This window comes from Lissotriton helveticus, chromosome 3_1 (genome assembly GCF_964261635.1).
Source record: "Lissotriton helveticus chromosome 3_1, aLisHel1.1, whole genome shotgun sequence".
Classification (NCBI taxonomy): Eukaryota; Metazoa; Chordata; class Amphibia; order Caudata; family Salamandridae; genus Lissotriton; species Lissotriton helveticus.
Genome location: NC_136061.1, coordinates 33,448,134 through 33,468,964, shown reverse-complemented (window position 1 = coordinate 33,468,964; position 20,831 = coordinate 33,448,134). Strand labels below are relative to the sequence as shown.

Below are 20,831 nucleotides of genomic sequence, written 5' to 3'. Positions count from 1 at the left end.
CGCTGGTGACTGCTCTCTCAGTGTGTCAGGGTTGATTGGGACAGGCTTGGGATTTCTACACTCAGTGCAGTGGTGGCCCGGATGTTATAATGTCCCTTTCTGAGAGGAGATTGGCCTTCACTAGACTGAAGTCTATTGACACCTGCAACTTCGACATGCCCACTCTTCGATATACCCGCTCCTCGATATACCCGCTCCACTTATCGCACTAATATGGATGCACTCACCTAATTTAGTGTCCTACAGGGAAAACTCACTACATCTGGTCCTTCTGAAGGGGTAGGGGCCTCATTGAGGAGAGGCCTGCGCCACCAGAGCCTCACTTTTAATGACACTCCATTCACGCAGGCCTCTTAATCATATCTTCAATGCCACGTAAAGCCACCCTGCGCAGCTTTTCATGGCCTCCTAAATAAAGTATAAGGCAACGCAGCACAAGTCGCTATGTTGCGTCACACTGCGTCGCGGAGTCTTGCTACGGGTGTTACGGTGGGTGTTCTCATTCAACGTCCATGTTTTTTGACACATTCCTAGATTTACAACATAGCAGCAGACACAAATGTTGTTTTTGTGAAGGAAGGTGTCCCTTTGTATACAAAAACAATCTGATTTCAACGCAGGCGCCCTTGCGCCATGGCGCTACTGTGTCGGCATTGGCACAAGGCTGCCTAAAAGGGACCACCACCAAGGACAGTGCATGGATGCGTTGTATTGCCGTAAATATGACGCATCCCTGCACTTTCCTCATGGCGCAGCACGGCCCAGCAAGCTGGCTTGCATGGCCTCTTAGTGCCATTTATTGTAAATGAGCCCCCAGGTCTTCAGTGATAAACATCAGACACCCTTCATGTTCTTCAGCAAGCTTGGGAGAGACTTAGGCCCCCTGGAAGGTAAAGACTGTCTGTCCCGCAAGAGAGTTCTATATCAAGGTACCGGCTCAGGTAATTTTTAAATGTCCACCACATTTATTTTACGCAGCAGTGGTGGCGACGATGGCCCCTGCACAGGGATTCGACTCCTATCTGACACGGATGCTATACAGAAGGTTTTCTGCATAAGGCGGGAGCTGCGGGGTGATCTGGTGCTTTGGGAGGCAGTAGAAAGGGTTCTCAAGGCGGTTGTAGTTCATCGTGTCACCCTGATCCCACACACCACTCAATGAAACATTCTTGTAGAATTATTGACAAGACCCTCGTTGAACACCCTCCTGCCCGCCTTCCCTACAGCCAGTCAGTGACGGTCCCGCCATCTTTGGCTTCCAGCAGCAACCAGCGCCAGCATCACTGCACGAGACTCCGGGGGCTCTCAAGTAATTAAGATATTGGGGAAGGAATGGGAGAAGGATGGACAAGGCAAAGAACATAGAGGTTGAAGAAGGGAAGTTACAAGATATTCTTCATGTCAAGTCTTATCCATATGTGGCACTCAATGCACATTTTGGGGCAGATTAACGAAACTGTTGTGCCAGGGTTGCTTCACTTTTGTGGAGCAGGTGTGATGCAAAATCATTTTTATCTGGTAAGCCACGCAAAGCTGCTGTGCGTGGCTTAGTAAATAGAAAGTGACGCTTACCTTGGATTGGTAGGGGTTCCATGAGTGGAGCGTGGGCGTGCCCATGCGTCCATCCATGGACTTTGGTGCATTCCCAGATCCACATAGACGTGTAAACGTGGGAATGCGTCAAAATGCTACGCCTTCCCCAGAGAGGCGTAACAATGCGAAATGTCTTTATTTCTCCTTGTTACTTCCTCATTCTGCAGCACACATATGAAGAGGAATATGCTTCTAAGGAAATATTTTGTGCAGGAATAATCCTGCCTGGAATGCCGACAGGCTTGCACCATGGCGCAACGTGGTTTCGTTAGCGCTAGGCAGCACGCAGTGCGCCAGCACAAGCAGAGAGCAGAAATCCGCCAGATCTGCGTAAATAAGAAGCAGGTCTTCTGTCTCAGTTTCATGCAGTGCCGCAGTTTTGCTGCTGCCCTTCCTTGCGTGTAATGTAAGTAAATCTGCCCCATCATCTCCTATAAAGAAAGCAAGTAACCTATCAGACATGCTCATTATAGGAAGTTCTTTAGCCCCTTCGCTGCGGGGGTAATTCCCCCGCTGTGCTGGGGGGGAGGGGGGCGCGCACAGCGCCAGCATGCTCATGACGAGCTGAGCTCGTCATGAGTCACGGCGCTCCTGTGCTCATGACGAGCTCAGCTCGTCACAGGTGCACCGGCTCCCGTGGAACGCTCAGCACAGCAGTGGAATTCTCCCCACACCTGAGCGTTCCACGGCTCATGACAAGCTGAGCTCGTCATGAGCATGGTAAAGGTTAATGGTTTTATGTCACAATTTTGAGTGACAAAATATCGACTTCCACTATACTTTCAAACCAGGTCTATCCAGACGAGTGTAGATTTATTGTTCCTAACTCCACAAAATGTAGGTGCATAGTTACAAAAAAATGTACGAGAACGGAGCTGCGCCAAATTCGGCAGCACCCACTCTGACATTTTTAAAATGCAGGGATGCGTCATATCCTCAAGAATACAGCGCAGCCCTGTGTTTCATCTAGCACTAAAAAAGCTGCCTAGCGCAGGCACTCCGCTGCGATATTGCAAGGGTGCCTGTGCTGCAGAGGTGATTGTTTATGTGCGGAAGGTGTCCCTTCCTGCACATGAACAATCAATAATGGTGATTTTCTCTTTCCATGTGTGCTGCAGAATGCATCACACATGGAAAGAGACAAAAACGAGGACAAATGAATAATTTGTCCTCATATAGCATTCGAATGCCTGCTAATCCTTGGTTGTTAGAACGGCGCTGTTTTCTGTGCTGCCTCAGTCTTGTACTTCTGGGGTAGCGTCAAAAAGTAAAGGGTGTTGAGATGGAATGCCCACAGCAACACCCTTTGCACGCCCCTTTACTACAGAGGACTGAGGCAGAAAGGGGCATATTTACAAGGTGGCCTTAAGCCATGCAAAGTAGCTTAGTGACGCCTTGAATAGAAAATGGCACTATGCCACCGGAGCGTCAAAAAAAGTGAAGCTCGTAATGTCTACAAACCTTCACCTTCTTCATGAATGTAGTTTATTGCAAGGGAGAGATGTTCCATGTACTGTACCAACCCAGAACAATTCACCACACTGCAGTCAAATGGTATCCATTCGAAGAGAGAATGCCAATGGTACTGAACCCTTCCAGGACCATCAGAAGAAAGACTGCTTAGCACAATGCAGAAATCACTGCTTCGTGCTATCAATCCGCAAACTAAATCCCAGTCTAGTACAAGAACACAATCTGCTCTTGTTCTTCATGGGACTCCAACTTGTTGGCTTGGGTGTTGGCTTTCGAGCTTTTGTACTGCGTTGCCGTACAAAACCTTGCACTTTAAACTGGATGGATGAGAGTTCGTCTTCTGGTGACTGATTGCTGTGTTTCCAGAGCTGGCAAGTGCCTAGCATGTTGAACAACAGGTTTGTGATGCCCGACATATACCCATCACCTACTCCTAAGAGAGCTACATGAAGTTATCTCATTACCTGCGTAGATGACTAAAAGCCTGTGGAGGTGCTTTCAAGCCCTCAGCTGTAAAAAACCAGAACAGTTCATGATGGATAGTACCATAGTTTAAGAAGCACCAGGAAGCAGTGAACAGGACTCTTCTAAAGGGATCATTTCACATTCTAAGAGAAGCAGAGCAAACACTTCTGCTCTCTTGATTGGTGCCTTCGAAGGAGATCTGCAGGACATAGACTTGGTCTTCTCTCCATTGCGCTACAAGACGTTATTGTCTTGATTCTGATGCCAGAGACGTCTACTTGGTCTTCTTTCCGTACCGTACAAGACGTTATTGTCTTGATTTCGATGCCAGAGACGTCTACTTGGTCTTCTTTCCATACCTCTACAAGACGTTATTGTCTTGATTCCGATGCCAGAGACGTCTACTTGGTCTTCTTTGCATACCTCTACCAGACGTTATTGTCTTGATTCCGATGCCAGAGACATCTACTTGGTCTTCTTTCCATACCTCTACAAGACGTTATTGTCTTGATTCCGATGCCAGAGACGTCTACTTGGTCTTCTTTCCATACCTCTACAAGACGTTATTGACATCTACTTGGGTCTTCTTTCCATACCTCTACAAGACGTTATTGTCTTGATTCCGATGCCAGAGACGTCTACTTGGTCTTCTTTCCATACCTCTACCAGACGTTATTGTCTTGATTCCGATGCCAGAGACGTCTACTTAGTCTTCTTTCCATACCTCTACAAGACTTTATTGTTTTGATTCCGATGCCAGAGACGTCTACTTGGACTTCTTTCCATACCTGTACAAGACGTTATTGACATCTACTTGGTCTTCTTTCCATACCTCTACAAGACGTTATTGTCTTGATTCCGATGCCAGAGACATCTACTTGGTCTTCTTTCCATACCTCTACAAGAATGTATTGTCTTGATTCCGATGCCAGAGACGTCTACTTGCTCTTCTTTCCATACCTCTACAAGACGTTATTGACATCTACTTGGTCTTCTTTCCATACCTCTACAAGACGTTATTTTCTTGATTCCGATGCCAGAGACGTCTACTTGGTCTTCTTTCCATACCTCTACCAGACGTTATTGTCTTGATTCCGATGCCAGAGACGTCTACTTGGTCTTCTTTCCATACCTCTACAAGACTTTATTGTTTTGATTCCGATGCCAGAGACGTCTACTTGGACTTCTTTCCATACCGGTACAAGTCGTTATTGTCTTGATTCCGATGCCAGAGACATCTACTTGGTCTTCTTTCCATACCTCTACAAGACGTTATTGACATCTACTTGGTCTTCTTTCCATACCTCTACAAGACGTTATTGTCTTGATTCTGATGCCAGAGACGTCTACTTGGTCTTCTTTCCATACCTCTACCAGACGTTATTGTCTTGATTCCGATGCCAGAGACGTCTACTTGGTCTTCTTTCCATACCTCTACAAGAATTTATTGTCTTGATTCCGATGCCAGAGACGTCTACTTGGTCTTCTTTCCATACCTCTACAAGACGTTATTGACATCTACTTGGTCTTCTTTCCATACCTCTACAAGACGTTATTGTCTTGATTCTGATGCCAGAGACGTCTACTTGGTCTTCTTTCCATACCTCTACCAGACGTTATTGTCTTGATTCCGATGCCAGAGACGTCTACTTGGTCTTCTTTCCATACCTCTACAAGACTTTATTGTTTTGATTCCGATGCCAGAGACGTCTACTTGGACTTCTTTCCATACCGGTACAAGTTGTTATTGTCTTGATTCCGATGCCAGAGACATCTACTTGGTCTTCTTTCCATACCACTACAAGACGTTATCGTCTTGATTCTGATGCCAGAGACGTCTACTTGGTCTTCTATCCATACCTCTACTAGACGTTATTGTCTTGATTCCGATGCCAGAGACGTCTACTTGGTCTTCTTTCCATACCTCTACAAGACGTTATTGTCTTGATTCGATGCCAGAGACGTCTACTTGGTCTTCTTTCCATACTTCTACAAGATGTTGTTGCCTTGATTTCGATGCCAGAGTCGTCTGCTTGGTCTTCTTTCCATACCTCTACAAGACGGTATTGTCTTGATTCTGATGCCAGAGACATCTACTTGGTCTTCTTTCCATACCACTACAAGACGTTATTGTCTTGATTCCGATGCCAGAGACGTCTACTTGGTCTTCTTTCCATACCACTACAAGACGTTATTGTCTTGATTCTGATGCCAGAGACGTCTACTTGGTCTTCTTTGCATACCTGTACAAGACGTTATTGACATCTACTTGTTCTTCTTTCCATACCTCTACAAGACGGTATTGTCTTGATTCCGATGCCAGAGACATCTAATTGGTCTTCTTTCCATACCTCTACAAGAATTTATTGTCTTGATTCCGATGCCAGAGACGTCTACTTGGTCTTCTTTCCATACCTCTACAAGACGTTATTGACATCTACTTGGTCTTCTTTCCATACCTCTACAAGACGTTATTGTCTTGATTCTGATGCCAGAGACGTCTACTTGGTCTTCTTTCCATACCTCTACCAGACGTTATTGTCTTGATTCCGATGCCAGAGACGTCTACTTGGTCTTCTTTCCATACCTCTACAAGACTTTATTGTTTTGATTCCGATGCCAGAGACGTCTACTTGGACTTCTTTCCATACCGGTACAAGTTGTTATTGTCTTGATTCCGATGCCAGAGACATCTACTTGGTCTTCTTTCCATACCACTACAAGACGTTATCGTCTTGATTCTGATGCCAGAGACGTCTACTTGGTCTTCTATCCATACCTCTACTAGACGTTATTGTCTTGATTCCGATGCCAGAGACGTCTACTTGGTCTTCTTTCCATACCTCTACAAGACGTTATTGTCTTGATTCGATGCCAGAGACGTCTACTTGGTCTTCTTTCCATACTTCTACAAGATGTTGTTGCCTTGATTTCGATGCCAGAGTCGTCTGCTTGGTCTTCTTTCCATACCTCTACAAGACGGTATTGTCTTGATTCTGATGCCAGAGACGTCTACTTGGTCTTCTTTCCATACCACTACAAGACGTTATTGTCTTGATTCTGATGCCAGAGACGTCTACTTGGTCTTCTTTCCATACCTCTACAAGACGTTATTGTCTTGATTCGATGCCAGAGACGTCTACTTGGTCTTCTTTCCATACTTCTACAAGATGTTGTTGCCTTGATTTCGATGCCAGAGTCGTCTGCTTGGTCTTCTTTCCATACCTCTACAAGACGGTATTGTCTTGATTCTGATGCCAGAGACGTCTACTTGGTCTTCTTTCCATACCACTACAAGACGTTATTGTCTTGATTCTGATGCCAGAGACGTCTACTTGGTCTTCTTTCCATACCTCTACAAGACGTTATTGTCTTGATTTCGATGCCAGAGACGTCTACTTGGTCTTCTTTCCATACCTCTACAAGACGTTATTGTCTTGATTCCGATGCCAGAGACGTCTACTTGGTCTTCTTTGCATACCTGTACAAGACGTTATTGACATCTACTTGGTCTTCTTTCCATACCTCTACAAGACGTTATTGTCTTGATTCCGATGCCAGAGACATCTACTTGGTCTTCTTTCCATACCTCTACAAGAATGTATTGTCTTGATTCCGATGCCAGAGACGTCTACTTGGTCTTCTTTCCATACCTCTACAAGACGTTATTGGCATCTACTTGGTCTTCTTTCCATACCTCTACAAGACGTTATTGTCTTGATTCCGATGCCAGAGACGTCTACTTGGTCTTCTTTCCATACCTCTACCAGACGTTATTGTCTTGATTCCGATGCCAGAGACGTCTACTTGGTCTTCTTCCCATACCTCTACAAGACTTTATTGTTTTGATTCCGATGCCAGAGACGTCTACTTGGACTTCTTTCCATACCGGTACAAGTCGTTATTGTCTTGATTCCGATGCCAGAGACATCTACTTGGTCTTCTTTCCATACCACTACAAGACGTTATTGTCTTGATTCCAATGCCAGAGACGTCTACTTGGTCTTCTTTCCATACCACTACAAGACGTTATTGTCTTGATTCTGATGCCAGAGTCGTCTGCTTGGTCTTCTTTCCATACCTCTACAAGACGGTATTGTCTTGATTCTGATGCCAGAGACGTCTACTTGGTCTTCTTTCCATACCACTACAAGACGTTATTGTCTTGATTCTGATGCCAGAGACGTCTACTTGGTCTTCTTTCCATACCTCTACAAGACGTTATTGTCTTGATTCGATGCCAGAGACGTCTACTTGGTCTTCTTTCCATACTTCTACAAGATGTTGTTGCCTTGATTTCGATGCCAGAGTCGTCTGCTTGGTCTTCTTTCCATACCTCTACAAGACGGTATTGTCTTGATTCTGATGCCAGAGACGTCTACTTGGTCTTCTTTCCATACCACTACAAGACGTTATTGTCTTGATTCTGATGCCAGAGACGTCTACTTGGTCTTCTTTCCATACCTCTACAAGACGTTATTGTCTTGATTTCGATGCCAGAGACGTCTACTTGGTCTTCTTTCCATACCTCTACAAGACGTTATTGTCTTGATTCCGATGCCAGAGACGTCTACTTGGTCTTCTTTGCATACCTGTACAAGACGTTATTGACATCTACTTGGTCTTCTTTCCATACCTCTACAAGACGTTATTGTCTTGATTCCGATGCCAGAGACATCTACTTGGTCTTCTTTCCATACCTCTACAAGAATGTATTGTCTTGATTCCGATGCCAGAGACGTCTACTTGGTCTTCTTTCCATACCTCTACAAGACGTTATTGGCATCTACTTGGTCTTCTTTCCATACCTCTACAAGACGTTATTGTCTTGATTCCGATGCCAGAGACGTCTACTTGGTCTTCTTTCCATACCTCTACCAGACGTTATTGTCTTGATTCCGATGCCAGAGACGTCTACTTGGTCTTCTTCCCATACCTCTACAAGACTTTATTGTTTTGATTCCGATGCCAGAGACGTCTACTTGGACTTCTTTCCATACCGGTACAAGTCGTTATTGTCTTGATTCCGATTCCAGAGACATCTACTTGGTCTTCTTTCCATACCACTACAAGACGTTATTGTCTTGATTCCAATGCCAGAGACGTCTACTTGGTCTTCTTTCCATACCACTACAAGACGTTATTGTCTTGATTCTGATGCCAGAGACGTCTACTTGGTCTTCTTTCCATACCTCTACTAGACGTTATTGTCTTGATTCCGATGCCAGAGACGTCTACTTGGTCTTCTTTCCATACCTCTACAAGACGTTATTGTCTTGATTCCGATGCCAGCGACGTCTACTTGGTCTTCTTTCCATACCTCCACAAGACGTTATTTTCTTGATTTCGATGCCAGAGATGTCTCGTTTTGAAGATCAGGGAGTTAGTGCAAATTTAACCGAATTTGTTAGGTGTTGCTAGGTTATCTTTCAAAGGAGAGGAACCTACATCGGGCATAGCATCCAGAGCTACGCACCTTTGGTCATGTTGATCCTGACGGACACTGTGTTTTTGTCCGCCAATTCTTCAACACCGACTTCTGTTCATAGTCCTCAGACCTCTGACACCCTCTGGGATGGAATATTATAGGCCCTGAAGGAGCTTTGGCCAGGTAGTAACATTTATGTGCTGGGTTTCGTCACACACCAAGACATTATGTAAAATGTTTATGGGGTCTCAGACGGCATCTGGGATATTGACAAGACAGGTGTGCAAAGGCAGCACAGTGTCCTTCGGAACCAACACTATAAAAAGTGTGTAAACTTTTCTTTTTCACCAGGAGGTCCCGGCAACTTGGCACTTGGGGCGAAGCTTTTTAGTTTAGCGGACTACGGATTTTTGCCTACGCTTTTTCACCCATGTCTCTGATCCCCCAATGAGAGATATGCAAGTTCATTTTCATGGCTTGTGCATCAGCCAAACATTTTTATAAACAGACCTCCCGACCCTTCAACAAACCCGGTAATTTCAGACCCCAACTGAACTTTGTGACAAAAGAAGCGGGGCTGGTTCTGCACCGTGATCCTCTCAAAAGTAACCCTCACTGTTTGCTCATGAACACTAAGAAAGAGTGAGGGGCATATTTACAAGGGGATTACGCTACTGAAACATCACTTTTTAGTTTATGTTCCAGTGGCGCAATGCCCCGCACCATGTTTACAAAGAGGCATTATGCCACTTTGCATGGCTTACCACCGCTTTGCAAATATGGTACCCTTTCACACGGGTATCTGATTGAAAGAGGCATGCAATGGGTGCTGCTGTGGGTGTTCCACCACAACACCCATTGCTTTTTTACGCTGCCCCACATTTACAGGGATCTGTAAATCTGAGGCACAGCCAAAGACTACCACTGTCCAAGAGCAGGCGTTAGAATGGCGCAACAAGGAGAAATAAATGTATTTCCCCTTGTTTTTGCTTTTTCTATTTGTGCTCCATTCTGCAACACATAAAGAAAGAGCAAAATGGCATTAATGATTGTTTATGTGCAAGAAGGGGCACCTTCCTGCACATAAACACTCATTCCCTATAAAGCAGGCACCCTTGCACTATGGCACTAGGCTGCTATTTTTAGCGCCAGCACTAGGAAAAACACAGGGGTGCATCGTAATGTTGTAAATACAGTGCATCCCTGCTTTTTGGAAATGGCGTCGCGTGGCGCTGCAAAATCTGCTGCAGCTCTGCGCCATTCCTCGTAAATATGCCCCTGAGTCCCCACACCCGTGAGGTTCCAAGAGCTCTCTTGAAGTGGCTACGACGAGTTCAACTATCAGACCAGTGGTCGGCTATTTTAGGTTTCAGAGGCTAGTGCAGTCTTTTCTCTGGATGACCACAACAGTCGTCCTTGGGAACATCCAACAGTACCATCAATACTACTGGGTCACCCATCGAGTCGATAACGCAGGGAGATAGAAAGCGTAATACAGAATCCATTTGAGTAGGATGAGCTTCCCGCCCGCCTTCCCTGATGTTATTCTATAGACTGCCCTGCTTTCTAGTCTGGATTCAAAACATGTAAATGTGTCAAAGCTCTAACTCTGGTCATGGGCATTTGTCTGTAACAGCTGTTCTGCAGCACTGGCATCTTTCATTGATTGACTTGCAGCAAGGGCTCCTTCCCAACGAGGCTTTACTCTGACACTGTAGACACTTGTGCTAGGAAGAGCTGACACCGGCTTCTGGGGGTGGAATGTAATCCTGTCCAGCCAGTCAGTTGCATTCAAGGCCCAAACAATGAGGTAGATGGGCTACAGGACAATATATTTACAACTGCTCTCTTAACCCCTCCGTTGCTGCCGTCGGCCAACGGCCATCGCAAGCACTACCTCGGTAGTGCTGCGCACGTCCGTTGGCCGACGCGGCCTCGCCCGCGCAATGGAACACCCGCAGTGCGGCAGATTTTGCACCGCGCTAAACGGGTTAATGAAACTGAGGATCCCCAGCCCGACGAGGGGGATAATTCAGAGCCTGTGAGTTTGTGGAGGATACTCCTACTGGTGAACTGTAGTTACAGGTAAGTACCTTTCTGCATACAGAGGATAAGGCCATAGCTGGTCTGGTATAACTCATGCGGCAGCCTCAACAGTGGGTATGTAGTGTGTGAAGCCGGGTCGTTGTTACCTCCTTTACCAGGTTTATGGCTGGAGTATGGGATAGTTTGTGATTAAAGTCTCACCAAGATTACTTCTGACAATTACAGCACTTCAAATATTACTTACCTGTAACAGCAAGCGCTACATTAGCACATGCTCTTGTGATTGCGGTAAGGCAGGGTGAATGCTAAGACGCCCATTCCAGGCTTGAGTGAAGTGAAGTTAATTCTGAGACTGCGTCTCAATATAGTTGTGGCCTGAGTAAGCAAGGCTTACACAGCGGGCAATGGCTGTGTAAGCCTTAAGCGAGGCAAGGTTAATGCTAAGACGTGACTGTGGTGAAGTGTAGTTGAAGTAGGGTTGACACTTAGGGCTGGGAGGCTAAGGCTTGGGAGTGGCCTGTCAGTGTTGGGGTACTGCCCATGGTTACAGCCAGTGTATGGGGGTGTTGATGGTTGACCTTGTTTACAAAGAGCTGATGATGCTGCAGTTGGAGTACTTTGGAGTAACCTTGTATCTTTCTTCCCCTCTAGGACCAGTTCGAGTTTGCGCTCACTGCTGTGGCAGAAGAAGTGAACGCAATCCTGAAGGCGCTGCCGCAGTGATCCGTGGATGCACCACTCTGCCTCGAACCCTTCTCCACCAGCCATTGCTCATCTGCCTAACCCCTGATAACTGCCCCAGGGCCCTCGAGTGACAGGGCAGAAGCCTGTGTGCAGTGAGGCCTACAGGTGGCTGTCCTCTTCCTGCAGTGCGAAACCTACAGAAGGGAGATCATTTCTTGCAGTGCAAGTCCTAAAATAGCAGACTTCTTCCTTCAGTGTGAGTTCAAAACATTACAATCTGAGTCCTGCTGAATCCAGAAGGCAGCCCACTTCCTGCAGCGTGGTAACTGCAGAAGGCAGCCAGCCTCCTGCAGTGAGTCCCACAGTCTGCGGTCCATTTCCTGCAGCGCGGTCCCCGAAGAAGACAGCCCACTTCCTGATGCGCGGTCCCTGCAGAAGGCAGTCTGCCTCCTGCAGTGAGTCCCACAGTCTGCGGTCCACTTCCTGCAGCGCGGTCCCTGAAGAAGACGGCCCACTTCCTGCAGCGCGGTCCCTGAAGAAGACGGCCCACTTCCTGGAGCGTGGTAACTGCAGAAGGCAGCCAGCCTCCTGCAGTGAGTCCCACAGTCTGCGGTCCACTTCCTGCAGCGCTGTCCCTGAAGAAGACGGCCCACTTCCTGCAGCGCGGTCCCTGAAGAAGACAGCCCACTTCCTGATGCGCGGTCCCTGCAGAAGGCAGTCTGCTTCCTGCAGTGAGTCCCAAAGTCTGCGGTCCACTTCCTGCAGCGCGGTCCCTGAAGAAGACGGCCCACTTCCTGATGTGCGGTCCCTGCAGAATGCAGTCTGCTTCCTGCAGTGAGTCCCACAGTCTGCGGTCCACTTCCTGCAACGTGGTCCCTGCAGAATGCAGTCCGCTTCCTGCAGTGAGTCCCACAGTCTGCCGTCCACTTCCTGCAGCGCGGTCCCTGTAGAATGCAGTCTGCCTCCTGCAGTGAGTCCCACAGTCTGCGGTCCACTTCCTGCAGCGCGGTCCCTGCAGAATGCAGTCTGCCTCCTGCAGTGAGTCCCACAGTCTGCGTCCGCTTCGTCCAGTACTTTCAGTGCAGAGGAGCAGCTTCCAGCAGCGTTTTGCCTGAATACGGCGGCCCCAGTTTGTGGATTCTGAAGCCTGTAGATGGTCGGAGTCCTGCATTTTGTGCTGTGCCTTATTGAGAGAGTGAGGGGTCCCCAATCAGGTAAGATGCTGTTAGGTCTTGATATGGCTTTCAGGCTAATAATCAGTGCTGCTGCTGCTCTTACCACCTCCTGCAGCCACCTCTGTAGAGCCAGCAGTGTCCAATGTTGAAGGAATGCTTTCCAATCCCAGCTATGACATTCCATCTCCAGGACAGCTTCGGCCGCCTGAATATTGTGCACAGCCGCCTTCTTTATCACACTACAGGCGCCTCCTCATTGGTTGATGACATACCCGCCTCAGCCAATCTCCTCTGGACACTGGTGTTGTCCACTTCCTGTCACAGGTTGTTGAGAGGAAGCAGAGGAGGTTCATATGGTGATCTTGGTCACTCAGGTGCCACTAACCATGGCCCACAATAGGGTTGTAACTGATGGCAACTGTTCAAGGTCAGTCTGGACCTGCTGGGCCCGCGTGCCTGGAGCATGGCGTCTTCCCCCGAGGACGCCGGCACCTGATGATGATCCTACTCAGTGCTCAGGAGCAACTCGACTTTTAGATGCCCTGCGAGGAGGACGCACTAGAGTTATAAGGAATGGGGCCCTATACATGGACAGAAGAACATCATCTTCTAGGATGGTGTACCCACTCATCCACAAGCCCGCGGGGAGGACACTGGAGATACGAGGAATGGTACCCTAAAGATAGTCAAGTGGAAGACATCTAAAACTGAGATGGCCATCACCGGTGGCCAACATGACTTGTGGAACTCCACAAATTTAGCCTCCCACAAGGGGCTCCCTCCCTCAACCCAATAAATCAGTCAAGAGCCCCGGAGTTCTGATTGACACAAATGTGTCCATGAAACCTCAACTAGGGGCTGTAATTTCATCTTGCTCTCACAACTCCACAAAATTAGAAAGATTGGTAAACTTCTTTCCTTAGAGGCTCTCACTCAAGCCATTATTGCACTGGTTATCTCAAGGACCGGTTACGCAAATTCCCTCGATCTGGGCGTTCCCAAAGGCTTGAACCACTGACTTCACCTGGTACAAAATCAGAGAGCCAGGCTTTTGTACCACCAACCTCAGAATTGCAACATCACCCCCCTGTTGAGGAAACTGCACTGGCTGTGGGTAGAACAGCGTTCCATCTTAAAGGCCGGCTGCATTATTTTTAAATCATTACAGAGTAGCAGGCCTGCCTTTATTTCAGCCCGTATTAAAAAATACACATCCACCTAGAGATCTGAGATCTATGCACCTGAACCTCCTCACCAGTCCTCCTTTTGAAAAAAAAAACTGAAACTTTGTTAGTCCCAGATTCTCTGTACTTGCCCCCCGTTGGAACGCCTTCCCACCTGATATCAGGATCGCCCCGTTATTCCAAATGCAGGAAATTCTTGAAGACTTGGCTTCTTAGACTAGCTTGTGATTAAATGGTATGCTGCGTCCAATGTTTGTGTTGCCTCAGCGCCATGAAACCGCCCGGTGAACGTGCGCTCTATAAATAAATATAACATAACATCTTCTGGCATGGTCACCGGCTCGTCCATGAGACCACTGGAAGTATTTCCCGCACTTGTCGATGAGACCGCACTGCTCAAGCAGTCATGAAGGACCCTATAGATGTTGACATCCACAAGGTTGGTCAAGGAATGGTTACCGCTTAGTGTTGTGTCTGGGTGAGAGGCTACGCTACGCCACATGAAGCTCATCCCGTCTCAATCCAGTTTCTGCCTCCGGCTCTTCAGGATCAACCCTACCTTGCGTCCGGTTCGATCTCTATCTCCTGCTGTATCTAAGGGACCTCTACCTCGTCTCCCCCTTCCAGCCTCTGCTTGGTTTTGGTGTCCTTTTCTAACTTTACTTCTCCTCCCATCTTTGTCCTTTCAGTTTCTTCTTCTCTTTAATGTAGCATCCTTTCCTGTCCGGTCGGTACGTCGTTTTACTGCTGCAACATCCCACTCTTTCTTTTGTTTCTCTTCCTTCCTCTTGTGTGTCATGTTTTTACCTTATCTTTATGGCTTTTATTCATCTCTGTCCCAGTCTTCTTTTATTCTCTTCTTGGCACTCTCAAGTGGCTTATCCCTCTGGCATGCCTCTGTGGCTGCTTCGGAGCCCATCCCCACCTTTCCTGAACCCTCCTTTACCCCGCGCCATCTTCTCACTCATTCTGCCTTCTTGTCCATATTCCAAAAACTCAACCTTGTCAACAGCTCAGGCTCTTGCTCATCAGCCAGACATGTCCACAGCAACTGCACAAAGTGGCCCACATCCAGGGAAGAGGGCAGACACCCACTGCAGCAGGCTACTGCCCACCTGGGCAATAGGGGCAGACGCTGTCATGCCAAAATGCTGACCTTTTTCTGTCCTAACTCTGCCCAACCTCACCCCGTTCTCATACAGTGTTGTGTGTTCACAACTTCATGCAGAAAAAAATTTCTATAGAAAGAAAATATATAATTTAATTTTGTATTTTGATGTAATTAAAGTCTACGTGTTGAGTTTGTGCAGCTGCACCTGGCCGTGTCATGTGATTTTATTTGTTATGGTATGACTTTTTGTGGCAGACACTGGTTATACCCACAAAACACACCCGCATCGTACACATACCTGCTGACACAAGACGCTACTACACACATAAACGCGCTAGCAGACTCCTAGCAGCATACACCTTCAAAGGAAAGTTACTCTTGTACTCCACAGGAGCACGCACAACTGTTACTACACACTACAGCAGTACATTCACCTGCTCATGTAGACACTACAAAACACGCGTACATGCTTCCCAGATGCAACCACACTTCTGCAAATGCACAGTGACACCTACACCTTCTCACTTAGGCTCTCCAGTACAGCTCTGCTGACACAAAGATCACACGAAAAAGTCCTACAGGACGGAACAGGCAAAGTTTCCATCCCTACAGACCTAACTGCCCAGGCAATAGTGCTTGGTAAACATATGCAGAGATACCCACATTGCTGTCTGGCATATTTCCTGGGCCAGAACCCCACGTGTACAATCCAACGGGCGATGGTACGCTTCTGCACTGCCTTTCCCTTTTGTGCTCCGACATACCGCACGAAGAGTTGGTCGTACACCCGGAACTCTTTCATGCAGTCAAGGTAGAACGCCAATGCTCTTTTTCAGACAAGTTGGTGAAGTTGCTTCTCCTCTTTGGCGGAGCGTAAAAAGTAGACAGGGTGACAGGGTGATGGACTGACCTGCATGAAAGGGAGTGATGACTTTCGGCTGAAAGGTAACTCTAGTTCTAAGAACCAGCTTGTATGGGTAGATGTTCAAGTATGGAGGCTTGAATGACAGATTGAAGCTCACTCACCCTCCCGGCAGATAATATTGCCACCAAGAAGGCCGTCTTCATGGTAAGGAGCCAAAGAGGACAGTTGTGTAACGGCTCAAAGGAAGTGCACATCGGTATGTTGTGTACTCTTTCTTTTAGCTCTCTTTGCCAAAGCGCCGGGACACTCCGAGGAGTAGCCGTGCGCTATAGAAGAGACATTTAACATAACATAACATAACATCAGGAATGTTAGGACTAGATTAAAATCCCACTGAGGCATGATAAAGAGCGAAGGGGGAAATATATGTTACAAACCTTTCAAGAATCTATGTGCAATAGAGGATTTGAAGAGGGAAGGTTGGTCAGGCAACCGCGGAAAGGCTGAAATACAGAAAGGTAGTCCTTCAAGGTGCCCAGAGCAGAGCTCTGCTGGGCAGGGAAAGGATAAAGAGAGGGACTGAGAGAGGGGGGCAGAAATAGGATCACATGTTTCTCAGCACACCATGCCATGACTGCAGGCATATACAGTCTTGGTAGAGAGAGACCTGGATGCCAAGTTAACATTCTAGACTTCAGGCGGAAGGTCAAAAGCTGTCGACTGCTGCCACTCAATCTCCATAAAAGAAGGCAGAGCAATGACAGGTTCAGGTGGAGAACCCTCTCCTGCTGCTGTGACAGAAGATCTTCCCAACGGGGCAGCCTGATTGGAGGATGGATAACCATGAACAACAGCTCAGGGTACCAAACTCTCCAAGCCCAGTCCGGAACCACAAGGATGACTTGGGCCCAGTCTTTCCTGATCTTCTAGAGAACCATAGGCAGGAGTGTTATGGGCGTGAAGGCATGCAGGAGGCCTGAGCTCCACTTGAGACAAAAAGTGCTTCAGAGCGAGTGCTGGCTTGGAAACTCCAGCGTGCAGAAGTGTTGATATTGCACATTTTCTGCGTTGACGAACAGATCTAACCAAGGCTCTCCCCTCTGCTGAAAAGAGACCTTGCACCTACTCCGAAAGGAGACGCCACTCTTGATTTGTTAGGCTTCTTAGGCTGAGTTTGTCAGCTCTGGCGTTCAGAGTGCCTGCCAGGTGTTTAACCTCCAGGGATATGCACTGATGTTCCAGCCATAACCAGAGATGCAGGGCCTCTTGACAAAGGGTCCATGACCCACCCCACCCTGTTTGTTGCAGTACCACGTGGTGGTGGTGTTGTCCGTGAACACCTGCACCAGTACCCTTGATCGAGTGTGGAAAGGCTTTCAATGCCAGCCGGCTTGCCTGGAGCTCCAGAAGGTTGATGTGGAGTCCGGATTCCCACCGGAGACCAGATGAGTCTGTTTGCCTCCTCTCCCAGATGGCCGCCCCATCCCAGGAATGGCGTATCTGTCACTACTGTAAGATCTGGTTGGGTAAGGGAGAGGGTTCTGTCTCTGACCAAAGCTTGGTTTGTTAGCCACCACTGCAGTTGTTGCTCAGTTCCCTCAGGGATCTGGACAAAGTCCCATCTGGCATGATCCACCAGCAGGATGCAGGAGACCATGAGGCCAGCAGCCTCAGGGTCATCCTGACCGAAATCCGGGATAGAGGCTGAAACATCAGTATCATAGCCTAAATATCTTGCACTCGCCAGTCACGAGGATAAGCCTGAAACTGCACTTTGTCCAGAATCACCACGATGAAAGTGAGCACCTGAGAGGGAGTCAGGTGTGACTTTGGCACGTTGATAATGAACTCCAGGGAAAGAAGGAGGTCTGCCACAGTCTGGAGGTGGGAGACGACAGCCTGGGCGAGCCCACCTTCATCAACCAGTCATCAAGATAAGGGAAGACTGGGACCCCTGATCTCTGCAAATGAGCTGCAACGACCGCCATCACCCTGGTGAACACCCGAGGGGCGCTGGAGAGGCCAAAGGGGAGCATGGTGAATCGAATGTGCTCGTGGCCTACAGTGAACCTCTGGTAATGCCTGTGAGCAGGTGGGACAGGAATGTGGAAATATGTAAGTCTAACACTATCATCCAGTCTCCTGGGTCCAGGGCAGACAGAAGTTGAGCAAGCGTGAGCATTCTAAACTTCTTCTTGACAAAGAAATTGAGAGGTCACACCTCTAGGATAGGACGAAGGCACCCATTCTTTTCGGCACCAGAAAGTAGCGAGAATAGCAACCATGACCTCACCCTCTTGATGCCTCCCTTGGCCAAGAGAGCCATCACTTCCTGCGGAAGCAAGATGAGATGGTCACGGTCAGCCTGTTGCAATCAGGTGGTACAAAAGGGGGTGGTGATGGACGGAGCATCTGAACCAATCAAACACTCACACCCAGTCAACAGATCTGGGTTTAATCCATCACCGTTCTATAGCCCACTCTGCCACCCCAGTTCAGACATGGCCATATGCAAATCAGTCTGACCCTGTGCCTCATGGGAACAGTCCAGCCCGAACTGCCAAGCCATGCCTTCCCTGGACCGGAAACAAGCTTCCTTGTTTCTGGCATTACAGCCGTCTTCAGCCAGGCTTGCTTGAATCCAGTGGCAAAGTGGATTTAAGATAGCCTGGCTGATGAGGGTTATGAACCCAAACCCGGTCCCATGATGCTTGTTTCTGGTCCAGGGAAGATATGGCTTGGCAGTTCAGGCTGGACTGTTCCCACGAGGCACAGGGTCAGACAGATTTGCATATGGCCATGTCTGAACTGGGGTGGTGGAGTGAGCTAAAGAATGGTGATGGATTAAACTCAGATCAGTTGACTTGGGGTGAGTGTTTGATTTGCTCAAGCGCTCCGTCCATCATCCCCTTTGGTATCGCTTTGTACGCCCTAAGTTGGCAGGGTATGCCCAGACGTGGGTCTCTTGCTCACTTTGCCACTGGATTCAAGATAGCCTGGCTGATGAGGGTTATGAACTCAAAACCCGTCCCAGGATGCTTTTTTCCGGTCCAGGGAAGACTTGGCATGACAGTTGGGGCTGGACTGTTCCCATGACGCACAGGGTCAGACTGATTTGCATATGGCCATGTCTGAACTGGGGTGGTGGAGTGAACTAAAGAATGGTGATGGATTAAACCCAGATCAGTTGACTGGGGGTGAGTGTTTGATTTGCTCAAGCGCTCCGTCCATCATCCCCTTTTGTATCGCTTTGTTTGCCCTAAGTGTGGCAGGGTATGCTCAGACGTGAGTCCCTTGCTCACTTTCCCACTGGATTCAAGATAGCCTGGCTGAGGAGGATTAGGAACCCAAAACCGGTCCCAGGACAGACAGCAATCACATCGCCTGTCAGCTGTTTGAGTGTGTGGAATGGCACCAGTACATTTAAAACATTTAACTAAATAGAGCACATTTTGGTTCAAATAGAAATAACCAGCCCTATTGGTAGACTATGCAACACCAACTATGATTGCATACACAACACCTGTGGCTAAACAAATCAGACTACTGCCAACCAGATCTCTAAACAGAAATGATATAGCAATACAAACCACAGTCAGTTCCCTTTTACTGTCATGGTTGCTCCCGATCCTTGAGTTGTGTATGATTCAATTTGAAATGTGGGTACGCACATAAGCCAGGATCAGAAGGACACTTGGGCAGTACATATGACTCAAGTTTTGTACTCCCCTTCAGACACACACTCCACATCTCAGACAAGGAAAGTCTTTTTGGTATGTTGGAAGAGTGTATTCAGGAAAGTGCCGCTCTTTCAATCTAGTCACATTCTCCATCACTCCAACTCTAGGAACACTTGCTCGCTTAGTTGCAACAAGGCTGCCTATCCAGACTGCCGAAACTGTACAAAAGCCATCTTGGAATCTGGAGTACGATCTTTGTAAACAACGTAAGCATTGAAGGATGCCAAATGAAATAGGAGGCTAAATGAAATAGATGAACAGCCAACTTCTTGTACCAGAGCAGCAGTGTAAGGCTCCAACAATCTACTCCTCCCATGTGCTTGTTGTAGCCTAAAATGCACACAAGTTTGCACACTTCAGCAACCAAATAACAAACAGTCTCAGGTGCAGTACTTTTATCATCAGTAGTTTTCAGCATGTGGACATCTCTTCTGTCTGAAAATATCACAGCAAGAAGTTCATTACTACACAAGGTACTTCTCTGTCCCCTTCCAAGGTTTTACTCACAAGCTCTTTAAGGTAACCTTTATGGTGAGAGCGGATTGTGCCACATGCCACAGTTCCCATTATGAACAATTCTTTAAATAATTGCACACCTGTGTAGAAATTAACCACTCATAAATGTTGAACTTTGCAAAAAAGCGCTCTGGCAAGTTCACACACAATTTCTCACAGACTCCAAAAGTAGTAGGACAAGAGGGGGGGGTCAAGTGAAGAATCCCTACCAGTGTATACCCCGAAAGTATGTGCATAGCCAGTGACCCTTTCAGACAGCATATTCAGCCTAGTACCATAACATGCGGCCTTGCTGAGAACGTATGTCGGAACACCTGCCATCCCATGAACAAAACCAGAGACTCATCCACAGATATATCGATCCCTGGAACACAGATCTCTTAGAAACTATCTACTAAATGATCAAGCGCAGGCTGAATTTTGAAGAGACGGTCACAATCAAGGTAATCTTGTGGCAATGTTGTCGCATTATCAAAATATGCTGCATCCGCAGCAAAAGCAAATACCGATCTCAACTTACAGTTGCTAGAAATATAGCAGTTGCCATCAAG

The 20,831-nt window shown here is 47.5% G+C and overlaps 1 protein-coding gene across 4 annotated transcripts in view; it reads left to right on the top strand.

Annotated features, from left to right (window-relative positions):
* PTPRN (protein tyrosine phosphatase receptor type N) overlaps positions 1-15,363 on the top strand; it is a 352,125-nt gene extending 336,762 nt beyond the window's left edge. For all 4 annotated transcript variants that reach the window (XM_078679171.1, XM_078679173.1, XM_078679172.1 and 1 more), the window contains exon 23: positions 11,657-15,363. In XM_078679171.1, the coding sequence (XP_078535297.1) occupies positions 11,657-11,728 (72 nt within the window). In that variant the 3' untranslated portion in view covers positions 11,729-15,363. The remainder of the gene's footprint in view (positions 1-11,656) is intronic.
* The last annotated feature ends 5,468 nt before the right edge of the window (positions 15,364-20,831 follow it).